Source organism: Eubalaena glacialis, chromosome 15, assembly GCF_028564815.1.
Source record: "Eubalaena glacialis isolate mEubGla1 chromosome 15, mEubGla1.1.hap2.+ XY, whole genome shotgun sequence".
Lineage (NCBI taxonomy): Eukaryota > Metazoa > Chordata > Mammalia > Artiodactyla > Balaenidae > Eubalaena > Eubalaena glacialis.
The window spans coordinates 8,362,529-8,381,369 of record NC_083730.1 but is presented as its reverse complement, the minus strand read 5'-3'; the positions used below and the strand labels follow the sequence as shown (position 1 = coordinate 8,381,369).

Here is an 18,841-nt window from a genome sequence, read left to right as displayed (position 1 = left end):
CACAATATCTGTTCCAATATTCTTTTATATTTGTAAATAAACATATTTGGAAAGACCTTTGAGCAGAATAATAAATGTTTTTATGATATTGTTTGGTACAACTAGATATTATATATAATGTACATAGCAGCATATCACTTTTACGCTTACCTGACATAAATTGCGTCAGTTCTTAAGCAACACATAATCTTCATTGCTTATAGTCTCTATTTAATTTTGATAAGATCATTTGTTTATTTAAAATTAATAACACTTGAAAATAATACCTCTTTTTAAAATATCTTTAACTATGTTAGAAAAAATTTGGCTTAAATATTACTTGAGTCAGTTATCAAATCATTTAAAAATTCAAGAGTTTATCATTGAGAACATACTTTAATGTACTTTAAATATAATATGCAAATCATTGTTCAAAAAAAAATTCTCATCTTTCTCCCCAGAGTATTAGACCTCAGACATTGTAAGATATTAGTGTCTAATTATTCTTTCCTGGAAGAGAAAATGAGTATTTCCAAATAGATATGTAGGTAGGTAGGTAGATAGATAGATAGATAGATACATAGATAGATAGATAGATAGATAGATAGATAGATAGATAGATATAGTATATGTATAATTCACAAATGAATACATATAGGTGTTTATATATATGCATATATATGAAGCAAATCATTTTTAGTTTATTTAACTTAAAATCACTTATCTTACCCATTTTAATTTTGCATGTTAATCTTAAATGAGATAATGACAAGGAGAGAAAAAAACAAATATGAAGAAAAGATATATTAAAATTAATTTTCCTGCAATGTAGAATGTAGACAGTAGACTGTAAATTCATTGTGACAAAGAACAAAAAGGTCCCTATGGACAGCTTACACAGCAACACTGAGTGATAAGCATGTTATTTTATGAGGCTAGAAGTCTAGATCACTACAGATTTTAAAAGGAAATATGACAAAAAACATAAAGCTCTTTAACAAGTAGCCACATAGTTTTATTTTACAGATATTATGTGTCATCAGTACAATTTTTAGCCATGAATTGGTCATTTAAACTATTTTTATACTAGTACATCGTAATCAACATCAGAGGTATCATCTTCACAAATGGAGGACCAAAATTTTTTAAACATATAAGTATATCTGTTTATCTTTTTTCACTTAGAACACTAGTTAGTGATTGATAGTGCTTCTGGGATGGCATTGTGAATCATAAATGGAATTAAATCATTTCCCTTCACCAAAATCTTTCATTTTCAGTTAACACGTGTGATAAAGTGAAAGCATTGAACATTGATCAAGTCAAAACTGGCACCCTTGTTAAAGACAAGGTAAATACCCAATTGCTGCCCACTCTAGCCATCCTCTCCCACCTGTGGTTAGGGAAGACTGAGAAACACTTGTTAAGCTCACTGTCCAGAGGCATAGGCTCACTAAAGACTGAGACCTAACGACAGGACTGTGGAACACGTCCCTTCGCCCACACCTGACCACCACATGACTAAAGGCCTATTTACAGCAGTTCCTTGTACCCAGTACATCATACCTGGCTACCAAGTAAAAATAGCCATTGGAAAGTGGCTTAAGACAGTAATAACTGATCATTTTGTGTAAGCACCAATATATAGCATGTACTGTACACTAAGTTAAAAATATTTTTCTTTCAAGGTAACTGAACTGCACAACATCAAAAATATAACCAGGCTGCCTCGAGAGACAAAGAAGCATGCAGTGGCAATTATCTTTCATGATGAAACATCAAAGACATTTGCCTGTGAGTCAGGTAAGCAATTATAGCCTTGTCTCCAGCTTGAAGACATGGAGTTGCTTCTGAGACAATAGCCCAGATGGATTGAGATCTACCACTGAATAGGATGGCTTATTGTGATGAGAATGTGCTGTGGAAGGCTTTAGTAAGAAGCTCAGTGTATCTATTTCTACAGATGGTTTGGGTGCTTGTTTATTATGTGTCTGGCTTTTGCTCCCAGGTGGTCTGAGGACTTTTGAGGTTTCCTTTCAAGCTCGGAGAATTAAATAAAGCATGCCGGTGAGAAGCTGTTAGGGCAAGCACGCGCTGTGTGTTCTGGTCCTTGGTGCGTGTGCAGCTGGAGGTAGTTGGTAGCACGATAACAGTGCTGCTGTGCAGGAGGGTGGCACGGCACAGCCGCGGTCCCCAAACATTTCAAAACAGAACTTTGAGTGATTGGTTGCCTTCATGGATTCTCAGTATTACAATGAAATACCTTCCAGATTGAATTTTAGCATCCCAGTTCATACTGCACTCTGACATTATTGAGACACAAGGCAAGTTATCATTGGAACTTGCAGTGTTTTTGATTTTGGAATCCCTGTGCTGTGTAATATATTAGTTGGCTTATTATAGTTTTTTAAAGATTTTGCTCAGGGAAATGGTGTATTCATTTTATAATGCATGGAAGCAAAAAGCACTAAGGGTTTGAAAGATGTGAATTTCAAATAATAGATGAGTCTTTAGGAGAAGCTTTGTTGAGTAATTTTTAAAAGGGTGTAAAGTTTCTGTATTTATGGTTAAAGTTTATAGGTATATTTATTACCGGGTTATGTTATTCAAAAACATAAAGTCACTTTGCCTAAATAAATTGCTCACACCTCCTCACCTACACTTATCTTAGCTTTGCTAAATTGAATTAGAATGTATCAAAGTGTTCCTCTTTCCTTGAATGCCTTTATTCCTTTTATGTACGTTTCTTCACTAGTCATCTGACCTCATTTCATCATTAAAAATTGTCTTTTTGGCGGTTGCATAGAAGTCTGTTAACTGGTAATATAAATTCCCATGTGGTAATAGAACCCATCCCAAACTTGCTGGTATCATATATTAATATCCAAAAGTATCTGTGCCTTCTTGTGCATTGTCTTACAACTGCATAACCTCACTTTTCTCTGAGTTCTCAAATAATGTTGCATATTAAAACTAACAACAACCAGAGGAGGACCTTCAAGATGGCAGAGGAGTAAGACATGGAGATCACCTTCCTCCCCCCAAATACATCAAAAATACATCTACATGTGGAACAACTACAGAAGACCTACTGAATGCTGGCAGAAGATCTTAGACTTCCCAAAAGCCGTGTGGCTGACAGGGTTTTGGTGCTCCGGCCGGGGGTCAGGCCTGAGCCTCTGAGGTGCGAGAGCCGAGTTCAGGACATTGGACCACCAGAGACCTCCCGGCACCACGTAATATCAAATGGCGAGAGCTCTCCCAGAGATCTCCATCTCAATGCTAAGACCCAGCTCCACTCAATGACCAGCAAGCTCCACTACTGGACACCCTATGCCAAACAACTAGCAAGACAGGAACACAATCCCACCCATTAGCAGAGAGACTGCCTAAAATCATAATAAGTTCACAAACACCCCAAAACACAGCACTGGACGTGGTCCTGCCCACCAGAAAGACAAGATCCACCCTCACCTACCAGAACACAGGCACTAGTCCCCTCCACCAGGAAACTTACACAGCCCACTGAACCAACCTTACCCACGGGGGCAGACACAAAAAACAACGGGAACTACAAACCTGCAGCCTGCGAAAAGGAGACCCCAAACACAGTAAGTTAAGCAAAATGAGAAAACAGAGAAATATGCAGCAGATGAAGGAGCAAAGTAAAAACCCACCAGACCTAACAAATGAAGAGGAAATAGTCAGTCTACCTGAAAAAGAATTCAGAGTAATGATAGTAAAGATGATCCAAAATCTTGGAAATAGAATGGAGAAAATACAAGAAACGTTTAACAAGGACCTAGAAGAAATAAAGAGCAAACAAACAATGATGAACAACACAATAAATGAAATTTAAAATTCTCTAGAAGGAATCAATACCAGAATAACTGAGGCAGAAGAATGGATAAGTGACCCGGAAGATAAAATAGTGGAAATAACTACTGCAGAGCAGAATATAGAAAAAAGAATGAAAAGAATTCAGAACAGTCTCAGAGACCTCTGGGACAACATTAAACGCACCAACATTCGAATTATAGGGGTCCCAGAATAAGAAGAGAAAAAGAAAGGGACTGAGAAACTATTTGAAGAGATTATAGTTGAAAACTTCCCTAACATGGGAAAGGAAATAGTCAATCAAGTACAGGAGGCACAGAGAGTACCATAAAGGACAAACCCAAAGAGAAACATGCCAAGACACATATTAATCAACTATCAAAAATTAAATACAAAAAGAAAATATTAAAAGCAGCAAGGGAAAAGCAACAAAGAACATACAAGGGAATCCCCATAATGTTAACAGGTGATCTTTCAGCAGAAACCCTGCAAGCCAGAAGGGAGTGGCAGTACATATTTAAAGTGATGAAAGGGAAAAACCTACAACCAAGATTACTCGACCCGGCAAGGATCTCATTCAGAATCGATGGAGAAATCAAAAACATTACAGACAAGAAAAAGCTACGAGAATTCAGCACCACCAAACCAGCTTTACAACAAATGTTAAAGGAACTTCTCTAGGCACGAAACACAAGTGAAGAAAAAGACCCACAAAAGTGACCCCAAATCAATTAAGAAAATGGTAATAGGAACATACATGTCAATAATCACCTTGAATGTAGATGGATTAAATGCTCCAACCAAAAGACATAGACTGGCTGAATGGATACAAAAACAAGACATGTATATATGCTGTCTACAAGAGACCCACTCCTGACCTAGGGACACATAGAGACTGAAAGTGAGGGGATGGAAAAAGATATTCCATTCAAATGGAAATCAAAAGAAAGCGGGAGTAGCAATTCTCATATCAGACAAAACAGACTTTAAAGACTCTTACAAGAGACAAAGAAGGACACCACGTAATGATCAAGGGATCAATCCAAGAAGAAGATATTACAGTTGTAAATATTTAAGCACGCAACATAGCAGCACCTCAATACATAAAGCAAATGCTAACAGCCATAAAAGGGGAAATCAACAGTAACACAATCATAGTAGGGGACTTTAACACCTGACTTTCACCAATGGAGAGATCATCCAAAATGAAAATAAATAAGGAAACACAAGCTTTAAATGACGCATTAAGCAAGATGGACTTAACTGATATTGATAGGACATTCCATCCCAAAACAACAGAATACACTTTCTTCTCAAGTGCTTATGGAACATTCTCCAGGATAGATCATATCTTGGGTCACAAATCAAGCCTTAGTAAATTTAAGAAAACTGAAATCTTATCAAGTATCTTTGCTGATCACAACACTATGAGACTACATATCAGTTACAGGGGAAAAAACTGTAAAAAATACAAACACATGGAGGCTAACAATACACTACTAAATAACCAAGAGATCACTGAAGAAATCAAAGAGGAAATCAAAAAATACCTAGAAACAAATGACAGTGAAAACACGATGCCCCAAAACCTATGAGCTGCAGCAAAAGCAGTTCTAAGAGGGAAATTCATAGCAATACAATCCTACCTCGAGAAACAAGAAAAATCTCAAATAAACAGCCTAACCTCACACCTAAAGCAATTAGAGAAAAAAGAACAAAAAAACCCCAAAGTTAACAAAAGGAAAGAAATCATAAAGATCAGATCAGAAATAAATGAAAAAGAAATGAAGGAAACAATAGCAAAGATAAGTAAAAGTAAAAGCTGGTTCTTTGAGAAGATAAACAAAACTGATAAACTATTAGCCAGACTCATCAAGAAGAAAATGGAGAAGACTCAAATCAGCAGAATTAGAAATGAAAAAGGAGAAGTAACAACTGACATGCAGAAAAACTGACATGCAGAAATACAAAGGATCATGAGAGATTACTACAAGAAACTCTATGCCAATAAAATGGACAACCTGGAAGAAATGGACAAATTCTTAGAAAAGCAGAACCTTCCGAGACTGAACCAGGAAGAAATAGAAAATATAAACAGACCAATCACAAGAACTGAAATTGAAACTGTGATTAAAAATCTTCCAACAACCAAAAGCCCAGGAACAGATGGCTTCCCAGGAGAATTCTATCAAACATTTAGAGAAGAGCTCACACCTACCCTATCAAAGTCTTCCAAAATATAGTAGAGGGAGGAACACTCCCAAACTCATTCTGTGAGGCCACTATCACCCTGATATTGAAACCAGACAAATATGTGACACACACACAAAAAAACTACAGGCCAATATCACTGATGAACATAGATGCAAAAATCCTGAACAAAATATTAGCAAACAGAATCCAACAGCACAATATAAGTATCCTACACCATGATCAAGTGGGGTTTATCCCAGGAATGCCAGGATTCTTCAATATACGCAAATCAATCAATGTGATACACCATATTAACAAATTGAAGGATAAAAAACATCTGATAATCTCAATAGATGCAGACAAAGCTTTTGACAAAATTAAACACCAATTTATGATAAAAACCCTCCAGAAAGTAGGGATAGAGGGAACTTACCTCAACATAATAAGGGCCATATATGACAAACCCACAGCCCACATAGTTCTCAGTGGTGAAAAACTGAAACCATTTTGACTAATATCAGGAACAAGACAAGGTTTCCCACTCTCACCACTATTATTCAACATAGTTTTGGAAGTTTTAGCCACAGCAATCAAAGAAGAAAAAGAAATAAAAGGAATCCAAATTGGTAAAGAAGTAAAACTGTCACTGTTTGCAGATGACATGATACTATACATAGAGAATCCTAAAGATGCCACTAGAAAACTACTAGAGCTAATCAATGAATTTGGTAAAGTAGCAGGATACAAAATTAATGCACAGAAATCTCTTGCATTCCTATACACTAATGATGAAAAATCTGAAAGACAAATTAAGGAAACACTCCCATTCACCATTGCAACAAAAAGAATAAAAGGAGACAAAAGACCTGTAAGCAGTAAAGTATAAGACATTGATGAAAGAAATTAAAGATGATGCAAACAGATGGAGAGATATACCATGTTCTTAGATTCGAAAAATCAACATTGTGAAAATGACTATACTACCCAAAGCAATCTACACATTCAATGCAATCCCTATCAAATTACCAATGGCATTTTTCACAGAATGAGAACTAAAAATGACACAATTCGTATGGAAACAGAAAAGACCCCAAATAGCCAAAGCAATCTTGAGAAAGGAAAACGGAGCTGGAGGAATCAGGCTCCAAAACTTCAGACTATACTACAAAGCTACAGTAATCAAGATAGTATGATAGTGGCACAAAAACAGAACTATAGATCAATGGAACAGGATAGAAAGCCCAGAGATAAATCCATGCACCTATGGTCACCTTATTTTTGATAAGGGAGGCAAGAATATATAATGGAGAAAAGACAGCCTCTTCAATAAGTGGTGCTGGGAAAACTTGACAGCTGCATGTAAAAGAATGAAATTAGAACACTTCCTAACACCGTACCCAAAAATAAACTCAAAATGGATGAAAGACCTTAATGTAAGGCCAGACACTATAAAACTCTTAGAGGAAAACATAGGAAGAACCGTCTATTACATAAATCACAGCAAGATCCTTTTTGATCCACCACCTAGAGAAATGGAAATAAAAACAAAAATAAACAAATGGGACCTAATGAAACTTAAAAGCTTTTGCACAGCAAAGGAAACCATAAACAAGATGAAAAGACAGCCCACAGTGTGGGAGAAAATATTTGTAAATGAAGCCACTGACAAGGATTAATCTCCAAAATATACAAGCAGCTCATGCATCTCAATATCAGAAAAACAAATAACCCAATCCAAAAATGGGAAGAAGATCTAAATAGACATCTCTCCAAAGTGGATATACAGATTGGCAACCAACACGTGAAGGGATGCTCAACATCACTAATCATTAGAGAAATGCAAATCAAACCTACAATTAGGTAGCACCTCACACCAGTAGGAATGGCCATCATCAAAAAATCTACAGATAATAAATGCTGGAGAGGGTGTGGAGAAAAAGGAACCCTCTTCCACTGTTGGTGAGAAAGTAAATTGATGCAGCCACTATGGAGAACAATAAGAAGATTCCTTAAAAACTAAAAGTAGAACTACCATACAACCCAGCAATCCCACTACTGGGCATATACCCTGAGAAAACCATGATTCAAAAGGAGTCATGTATCACAATGTTCTTTACAGCACTATTTACAATAGCCAGGACACGGAAGCAACCTAAGTGTCCATCGACAGATGAATGGATAAAGAAGATGTGGCACATATATACAATGGAATATTACTCAGCCATAAAAAGAAATGAAATTGAGTTATTTGTTGTGAGGTGGATGGACCTATAGTCTGTCATACAGAGTGAAGTAAGTCAGAAAGAGAAAAACAAATGCCATATGCTAACACATACATATGGAATCTAAAAAAAAATAATGGTTCTTAAGAACCTAGGGTCAGGACAGGAATAAAAACGCAGACGTAATGAATGAACTTGAGGACATGGGGAGGGGGAAGTGTAAGCTGAGACGAAGTCAGAGAGTGACACTGACATATATACACTACCAAATGTAAAATAGATGGTGGGAAGCACCCGCATAGCACAGGGAGATCAGCTCGGTGCTTTGTGACCACCTAGTGGGGTGGAATAAGGAGGGTGGGAGACAGACGCAAGAGGGAGGGTATATGGAGATATTTGTATACATATAGCTGATTCACTTTGTTATACAGCAGAAACTAACACAACATTTTAAAGCAATTATACTCCAACAAAGATGTTTAAAAAAAAGAAGAAAAAAAAAAAACTAACAACAACCAGAGAATTGGTTTTCCAAAACAGGTAAAAGAGCATTTTCTTTATTGTTTGTATGTTTCAATTTTCACTGTTGTTTTACAATTTTTATTTGTAGTGAGTTGTGTTGTGGGTACATAGGCAATACCAGAGCCTCTTATTTCTGATAAGAATGGTATTGAATTATGTTTCTCCATAATTCTGAAATTTAGACTCACAGTTGTAACCCACAGGTCTGAAATTGGAAGCTTTTGTTTTCTTTTTTGGCAGTGGTGGTAGTTTCATGGTTCATGTAAGATTTTTGAGAAATGAAAGGCTCTTCTTTAAAAGAAAATGGCCTTAAATTTTAATGGAAGAATCTCCTGACAGTGAGACTGAGGCAAGATCTAAGAGTAAAAATGAAGAACGCCTCTTTTTGCATTTCTTGCAAAGAGTTTTCAACTAGTTTAAATTATGATTAATTTGAAAGTATTATTTATTTTTTAAACCATATTTTTATGTGTAGATGTAACAGTCTGCTTTTAGATGGTAGTAAAAGTGTTTAAGAAGCCATGGCACAATTTTTAAAAATTGTCTTAACTTCGTGGCATGCCAATGGGAAAAAAGGAAGTACTTAAAAACAAGGAATTTGTGTATTTTTTCTTGCAAATTATGTTTTTCAGATAGATATTAAGATGGAGTAGTCTATATTTTTTAATAAAATGACAAAATTACATGGAAAACAGACTCAAAAGCAGTCAGACGTGAAAACTAAAATAACAAGATTAAAGCCACGATTAAAAGGAGCTCTCACATTTACTTCTAATGAAAATGAAGGTTAAAATGTACTCTCATAATGGCTAGTGAGAACGTAAATTGTTTCAATTATTTTTTTCAAGAAAACTGACAGCTGCCATTATAAACATGCATACCCTTGACTCAGTGAACCTCTTTGGGAACATATCCTGTGTATTATACATTATGTGTAATGACAACAAAATTGGAAATAAGTGAATGCCTATCAGGAAAATCATTGAATAAATTATGGTATATCCTTATCATGAAATATTATGCAATCACGAGGAAGAATTCTAATTAACCCAATTAACTTGAAGACATTTCTAAGAAGTGTAGTTCTTCAGGCAAAACAACCAACAGAGAAGTATGTAGTGAATAATCCCATTTTGTAAAAGAAAAATGGAAAGAGTGTGTGTTTTAACAAGCATTACCTGGGGCAAGGAGGAGATGATAACAAGGTAGATAGAAAGGAAGATGAGTTAAAAAAAGGCAAGCGAAAAGGAAAAGTAATAAAATAAAATGAACAGAAGAAAATACCCAGTATATATAAAATATCCCATTTATATGAAATTATGCATATGTGAACGTTCCCATGAATGTATCCAAGTTTTTAAAAAGTTAATCATCAGGGAAATGCAAATTAAACCATAATGAGGTATCACTGTGTACCTATCTGAATGGCTGAAATTAAAAAAAATAATAGTGATACCACTAAATGCTTGAGAGGTTGCAGGGAAACTGGATCACTCATACGTTGCTGGTGGGAATGTAAAGTGGTCCAGCCACTGTGGAAAGTGGGTGGCAGCTTTTTATAAAATTAAATATGTAATTATTACACAATCCAGCAATTGCACTCTTGGATATTTATCTCAGGGGGAAAAAAAAGAAAACTTATGTTCACACACACATATACACCTGTACAAAAATGTTCATAATAGCTTTATTCATAATAGTCAAAAACTGGAAAGAGCCCAGAGGTCCTTCAACAAACTGTGGTATACTCGTACCGTGAACTACTCCTCAGCAGTGAAAAGGAACAAATGTTTGATATATGCAGCAGCCTGGGTGAATCTCAAGTGAATTAGGCCCAGTGAAAAAAAGCCAATCCCAAAAGATTATATACTTTGTGATTTCATTTATACAACATCTGTGAAATGACACATTTTACAAATGGAGGACAGTTTAGTTGCCAGAGGTTAGGGTAGGGGTTTGGGGGTGTGGAGACGGGGAGTGTATGGTCATAAAAGGGTAACACGTACTTGTATTGGACCTGAGCAGTTACCTTGATTGTGGTGGTGCACACACAAATCCATAAGGTGATAAATTGTGTAGAATTCAACACACACACAGACACAAATAAGTACAAGTAAAACTGAGGAAATCTGAATAAAATCAGTGAACTTACAATGTCGGTATCCTGGTTGTGATGTTGTTCTATAATTTTGCAAAATATTAACATTGGGCTCAGAGAGAAGAAAGTGGTCAAAACAGGATCTCTCTGTAGTATTTCTTATTATTACAAGTGAATCTACAATTATCTCAGTAAAACTTGCAATAAAATACTAGCTCTATATCAGTTATCTGTAAGGTCAACTGTGATGTATTTTTAAGTTAAAAGACAGATTAGAGAAAGAATTGCAGAAATAAAAAGTGGTATAGTCTAACATGCTAAAAAGAAACTGATAGCAATAACAACAAACAATAAAAATAATCCTAAATGTGTACCTATGTACCTTGTGTATGATTCATGAGTACAAAGACACATGTGCACGCATACATATGTGTGTGTCTTGCTCCTTCCTAACGTGTAGACCTTGTATGAGCTCCCCCAGCCTAGTATGCCCCCCGCACACTTCAACCAACCATCTCTACATTTCCTTCCATCCTCGGTGTAGGATCTCATGCTTCCTGCCCCTCATCTTAGTACCTCTACTCTATTCCCCCGTAGCACTGGAACTTGGACTTCACGTACGTTGTTCAAAACCTCTCTGCTCTGTAGGATTTTAAGCTCAATGAAGACATAACCCCGGTGTCTTTCTCCTCCTGGAATTACCAGCACCACAGTGCTAATAAAAATTTGTTGAATTAGTGAATGAGTAAAGTTTATACTTAAGTTTTGTTATAATGATATGTTTATCATCTTCCTTTTTCAAAGAGATCATTATTTTTCAAAACAAGTTTGGGAGACTAATTTGACTGCCCCATAGGAAAAATTATTTAAATTGCCAAATAACAGATTGCTCTGTGTTGTGATGGGGAGTGGGGGGTGGTGATCAGTGTGCTGTGTGTGTGTGTGCAAATCACCATGGCCCACCAGGTCTGCTGTAACAACTATGAATAGAACATTCTTGAATACAAATGAACATTTCTGCATTCTGCCATTCCTTGAAAAGAGAGCCCTTGTTCATTCTTTTTTTTTTTTTTTGGAGTATGTTCAATGCCTAGTGAATAAAGGAACAGATGGCTTAGATGTTGGAAACCCAGAGGTTGGGTAATAGATTCTGTTACCGTCATTAAGGAAAAGAGAAAAGGAAAGGAAGAGCTCAGCTATGTCTGTCTTTGTCAGTATATGAAATCTGAAAAGTTATCTCCAAATAATTCAGGGCAAGTAATATTTAAAGTCTGAACAACCTGGTTAATTTCCTAAATAATTATTTGAAGCATTGAATTTATTCTGTAATATAATGAAGTTATTATAGTTCTTCCCATTTGAAATTTGTAATGGAATATTCATGAATAAATTGCCCCACATTAAAAATGAAAACTATTTGGGCAAAACCCAAATCCCAATATATCCATAAACTTATTAAATTTTTGCATAAGTGTTATTCTGTACCTGAAATACCTAGATATCAGTTAATCATTTTTCAGTTTACTCACATTGTATTTCCCAAATCCTATATCTTCGGTTTTTTTTTTTTTTTAGAAATTTCATGCAATGTCTGAAACTTTTATATTAACATATTCCCATACAAATACCCAAAGAAAGTTTAGTATTAGTTGTTTTGTTTGTTTGTTTGTTTATACTGCAGGTTCTTATTAGTCATCAATTTTATACACATCAGTGTATACATGTCAGTCCCAATCGCCCAATTCAGCACACCACCATCCCCACCCCACCACAGTTTTCCCCCCTTGGTGTCCATACCTTTGTTCTCTACATCTGTGTCTCAACTTCTGCCCTGCAAACTGGTTCATCTGTACCATTTTTCTAGGTTCCACATACATGCGTTAATATACGATATTTGTTTTTCTCTTTCTGGCTTACTTCACTCTGTATGACAGTCTCTAGATCCATCCATGTCTCAACAAATGACTCAATTTCATTCCTTTTTATGGCTGAGTAACATTCCATTGTATATATGAGCCACAACTTCTTTATCCATTCGTCTGTCGATTGGCATTTAGGTTGCTTCCATGATGTGGCTATTGTAAATAGTGCTGCAATGAACATTTAGGTGCATGTGTCTTTTTGAATTATGGTTTTCTCTGGGCATATGCCCAGTAGTGGGATTGCTGGATCATATGGTAATTCTATTTTTAGTTTTTTAAGGAACCTCCATACTGTTCTCCATAGTGGCTGTATCAATTTACATTCCCACCAACAGTGCAAGAGGGTTCCCTTTTCTCCACACTCTCTCCAGCATTTGTTGTTTGTAGATTTTCTGATGATGCCCATTCTAACTGGTGTGAGGTGGTACCTCATTGTAGTTTCGATTTTCATTTCTCTAATAATTAGTGATGTTGAGCAGCTTTTCATGTGCTTCTTGGCCATCTGTATGTCTTCTTTGGAGAAATGTCTATTAGAGTCTTCTGCCCATTTTTGGATTCGGTTGTTTGTTTTTCTAATATTGAGCTGCATGAGCTGTTTATATATTTTGGAGATTAATCCTTTGTCCATTGATTCATTTGCAAATATTTTCTCCCATTCTGAGGGTTGTCTTTTCGTCTTGTTTATGATTTCCTTTGCTGTGCAAAAGCTTTGAAGTTTCATTAGGTCCCATTTGTTTATTTTTGTTTTTATTTCCATTACTCTAGGAGGTGGATCAAAAAAGATCTTGCTGTGATTTATGTCAAAGAGTGTTTTTCCTATGTTTTCCTCTAAGAGTTTTATAGTGTCTGGTCTTACATTTAGGTGTTGAATCCATTTTGAGTTTATTTTTGTGTATGGTGTTAGGGAGTGTTCTAATTTCATTCTTTTACGTGTAGCTGTCCAGTTTTCCCAGCACCACTTCTTTTTTTTTTTTTTTTTTAAACATCTTTATTGAAGTATAATTGCTTTACAATGGTGTGTTAGCTTCTGCTTTATAACAAAGTGAATCAGTTATACATATACATATGTTCCCATATCTCTTCCCTCTTGTGTCTCCCTCCCTCCCACCCTCCCTATCCCTCCCCTCTAGGTGGTCACAAAGCACCGAGCTGATCTCCCTGTGCTATGCGGCTGCTTCCCACTAGCTATCTATTTTACATTTGGTAGTGTATATATGTCCATGACACTCTCTCACCCTGTCACATCTCACCCCTCCCCCTCCCCATATCCTCAAGTCCATTCTCTAGTCAGCACCACTTCTTGAAGAGACTGTCTTTTCTCCATTGTACATCCTTGCCTCCTTTGTCATAGATTAGTTGACCATAGGTGCGTGGGTTTATCTCTGGGTTTTCTATCTTGTTCCATTGATCTATGTTTCTGTTTTTGTGCCAGTACCATATTGTCTTGATTACTGTAGCTTTGTAATATCGTCTGAAGTCAGGGAGTCTTTGTCCTCCAGCTCCATTTTTTTTCCTCAAGACTGCTTTGGCTATTTGGGGTCTTTTGTGTCTCCATACAAATTGTGAGATGATTTGTTCTAGTTCCGTAAAAAATGCCATTGGTAATTTGATAGGGATTGCATTGAATCTGTAGATTGCTTTGGGTAGTAGAGTCATTTTCACAATGCTGATTCTTCTAATCCAAGAACATGGTATATCTCTCCATCTGTTGGTATCATCTTTAATTTCTTTCATCAGTGTCTTATAGTTTTCTGCATACAGGGCTTTTGTTTCCCTAGGTAGGTTTATTCCTAGGTATTTTATTCTTTTTGTTGCAATGGTAAATGGGAGTCTTTCCATAATTTCTCTTTCAGATGTTTCATCATTAGTGTATAGGAATGCAAGAGATTTCTGTGCATTAATTTTGTATCCTGAAACTTTACCAAATTCATTGATTAGCTCTAGTAGTTTTCTGGTGGCATCTTTAGGATTCTGTATGTATAGTATCATGTCAAATGCAAACAGTGACAGTTTTACTTCTTCTTTTCCAATTTGTATTCCTTTTACTTCTTTTTCTTCTCTGATTGCCGTGGCTAGGACTTCCAAAACTATGTTGAATAATAGTGGTGAGAGTGGACATCCTTGTCTTGTTCCTGATCTTAGAGGAAATGCTTTCAGTTTTTCACCATTGAGAATGATGTTTGCTGTGGCTTTGTCATATATGGCCTTTATTATGTTGAGGTAGGTTCCCTCTATGCCCACTTTCTGGAGAGTTTTTATCATAAATGGGTGTTGACTTTTGTCAAAAGCTTTTTCTGCATCTATTGAGACAATCATATGGTTTTTATTCTTCAATTTGTTAATATGGTGTATCACATTGATTGATTTGCGTATATTGAAGAATCCTTGCATCCCTGGGATAAATCCCACTTGATCATGGTGTATGATCCTTTTAATGTGTTGTTGGATTCTGTTTGCTAGTATTTTGTTGAGGATATTTGCATCAATATTCATCAGTGATATTGGTCTGTAATTTTCTTTTTTTGTAGTATCTTTGTCTGGTTTTGGTATCAGGGTGATGGTGGCCTCATAGAATGAGTTTGAGAGTGTTCCTTCCTCTGCAATTTTTTGGAAGAGTTTGAGAAGGATTGTTGTTAGCTCTTCTCTAAATGTTTGATAGAATTCACCTGTGAAGCCATCTGGTCCTGGACTTTTGTTTGTTGGAAGATTTTTAATCACAGTTTGAATTTCATTACTTGTGATTGGTCTGTTCATATTTTCTATTTCTTCCTGGTTCAGTCTTGGAAGGTTATACCTTTCTAAGAATTTGTCCATTTCTTCCAGGTTGTCCATTTTATTGGCATAGAGTTGCTTGTAGTAGTCTCTTAGAATGCTTTGTATTTCTGCCATGTCTGTTGTAACTTCTCCTTTTTTATTTCTAATTTTATTGATTTGAGTCCTCTCCCTCTTTTTTTTGATGAGTCTGGCTAATGCTTTATCAATTTTGTTTATCTTCTCAAAGAACCAGCTTTTAGTTTTATTGATCTTTGCTATTGTTTTCTTTGTTTCTATTTCATTAATTTCTGATCTGATCTTTATGATTTCTTTCCTTCTGCTAACTTTGGGTTTTGTTTGTTCTTCTTTCTCTAGTTCCTTTAGCTGTAAGGTTAGATTGTTTACTTGAGATTTTTCTTGTTTCTTGAGGTAGGCTTGTATTGCTATAAACTTCCCTCTTAGAACTGCTTTTGCTGCATCCCATAGGTTTTGGATTGCCGTGTTTTCATTGTCGTTTGTCTCTAGGTATTTTTTGATTTCCTCTTTGATTTGTTCAGTGATGTCTTGGTTACTTAGTAACGTATTGTTTAGCCTCCATGTGTTTGTGTTTTTTACGTTTTTTACCCTGTAATTGATTTCTAATCTCATAGCATTGTGGTCAGAGAAGATGCTTGATATGATTTCAATTTTCTTAAATTTACTGAGGCTTGATTTGTGACCCAAGATGTGATCTCTCCTGGAGAATGCTCCGTGCGCACTTGAGAAGAAAGTTTAATCTGCTGTTTTTGGATGGAATGTCCTATAAATATTAATTAAATCTATCTGGTCTATTGTGTCATTTAAAGCCTGTGTTTCCTTATTTAGTTTCATTTTGGATGATCTGTCCATTGGTGTAAGTGAGGTGTTAAAGTCCCCCACTATTATTGTGTTACTGTAAATTTCCTCTTTTATAGCTGTTAGCAGTTGCTTTATGTATTGAGGTGTTCCTATGTTGGGTGCATATATATTAATAATTGTTATATCTTCTTCTTGGATTGATCCCTTGATCATTATGTAGTGTCCTTCCTTGTCTCTTGTAACATTCTTTATTTTAAAGTCTATTTTGTCTGTTATGAGTATTGCTACTCTAGCTTTCTTTTGATTTCCATTTGCATGGAATATCTTTTTCCATCCCCTCACTTTCAGTCTGTATGTGTTCCTAGGTCTGAAGTGGGTCTCTTCTAGACAGCATATATATGGGTCTTGTTTTTGTATCCATTCAGCGAACCTGTGTCTTTTGGTTGGAGCATTTAATCCATTCACGTTTAAGGTAATTATCGATATGTATGTTCCTATTACCATTTTCTTAATTGTTTTGGGTTTGTTTTGGTAGGCCCTTTTCTTCTCTTGTGTTTCCCACTTAGAGAAGTTCCTTTAGCATTTGTTGTAGAGCTGGTTTGGTGGTGCTGAATTCTCTTAGCCTTTGCTTGTCTGTAAAGCTTTTGATTTCTCCATCGAATCTGAATGAGATCCTTGCCGGGTAGAGTAATCTTGGTTGTAGGTTCTTCTCTTTCATCACTTTAAGTATATCATGGCACTCCCTTCTGGCTTGTAGAGTTTCTGCTGAGAAATCAGCTGTTAACCTTATGGGAGTTTCCTTGTATGTTATTTGTCATTTTTCCCTTGCTGCTTTCAGTAATTTTTCTTTGTCTTTAATTTTTGTCAATTTGATTACTATGTGTCTCAGCGTGTTTCTCCTTGGGTTTATCCTTTATGGGACTCTCTGTGCTTCCTGGACTTAGGTGGCTATGTCCTTTCCCATGTTAGGGAAGTTTTCGACTATAATCTCTTCAAATATTTTCTCTGGTCCTTTCTCTCTGTCTTCTCCTTCTGGGATCCCTATAATGCGAATGTTGTTGTGTTTAATGTTGTCTCAGAGGTCTCTTAGGCTGTCTTCATTTCTTTTCATTCTTTTTTCTTTATTCTGTTCCGCAGCAGTGAATTCCACCATTCTGTCTTCCAGGTCACTTATCCGTTCTTCTGCCTCAGTTATTCTGCTATTGATTCCTTTTAGTGTAGTTTTCATTTCAGTTATTGTATTGTTCATCCCTGTTTGTTTGTTCTTTAATTCTTCTAGGTCTTTGTTCAACATTTCTTGCATCTTCTCGATCTTTGCCTCCATTGTTTTTCTGAGGTCCTGGATCATCTTCACTATCATTATTCTGAATTCTTTTTCTGGAAGGTTGCCTATCTCCACTTCATTTAGTTGTTTTTCTGGGGTTTTATCTTGTTCCTTCATCTGGTACATAGCCCTCTGCCTTTTCATCTTCTCTGTCTTTCTGTGAATGTGGTTTTTGTTCCACAGGCTGCAGGATTGTAGTTCTTCTTGCTTCTGCTCTCTGCCCTCTGGTGGATGAGGCTATCTAAGAGGCTTGATGGGAGGGACTGGTGGTGGGTAGAGCTGACTGTTGCTCTGGTAGGCAGAGCTCAGTAAAACTTTAATCCACCTGACTGTTGATGGGTGGGGCTGGCTTCCCTCCCTGTTGGTTGTTTGGCCTGAGGCAACCCAACACTGGAGCCTACCTGGACTCTTTGGTGGGGCTAATGACAGACTCCCAGGAGGGCTCACGCCAAGGAGTGCTTCCCAGAACTTCTGCTACCAGTGTCCTTGTCCCCACGGTGAGCCACAGCCACCCCCCGCCTCTGCAGGAGACCCTCCAACACTAGCAGGTAGGTCTGGTTCAGTCTCCCCTGGGGTCACTGCTCCTTCCCCTGGGTCCCGATGCGCACACTACTTTGTGTGTGCCTTCCAAGAATGGAGTCTCTTTTTCCCCCAGTCCTGTCGAAGTCCTGCAATCAATTCCCACTAGGTTTCAAAGTCTGATTCTCTATGAATTCCTCCTCCCATTGCCAGATCCCCAGGTTGGGAAGCCTGATGTGGGGCTCAGAACCTTCACTCCAGTGGGTGGACTTCTGTGGTATAAGTGTTCTCCAGTCTGTGAGTCACCCACCCAGCAGTTATGGGATTTGATTTTTCTGTGATTGCGCCCTTCCTACCATCTCATTTTGGCTTCTCCTTTGTTTTTGGATGTGGGGTATCTTTTTTGGTGAGTTCCAGTGTCTTCCTGTCGATGATTGTCCAGCAGCTAGTTATGATTCTGGTGTTCTCGCAAGAGGGAGTGAGAGCACTTCCTTCTACTCTGCCATCTTGGTTCCTAATCTTTTTTTTTTAAAATAGTTTCTCAAATATGCCATGCCATTTACTGTTTCATTCCTTTGCATGTTGTGTTTCCTCTGCCTGGAATTGAGCTAAGATGAGACTCCCTCAATTTCCT

The 18,841-nt window shown here is 36.8% G+C and overlaps 1 protein-coding gene across 2 annotated transcripts in view; it reads left to right on the top strand.

Moving 5' to 3' along the window:
- The window catches only part of DOK6 (docking protein 6), a 404,328-nt gene that overhangs the window by 165,857 nt on the left and 219,630 nt on the right, over positions 1–18,841 (top strand). For both annotated transcript variants that reach the window (XM_061169746.1, XM_061169747.1), the window contains exon 3: positions 1,668–1,782. In XM_061169746.1, the coding sequence (XP_061025729.1) occupies positions 1,668–1,782 (115 nt within the window). The remainder of the gene's footprint in view (positions 1–1,667; positions 1,783–18,841) is intronic.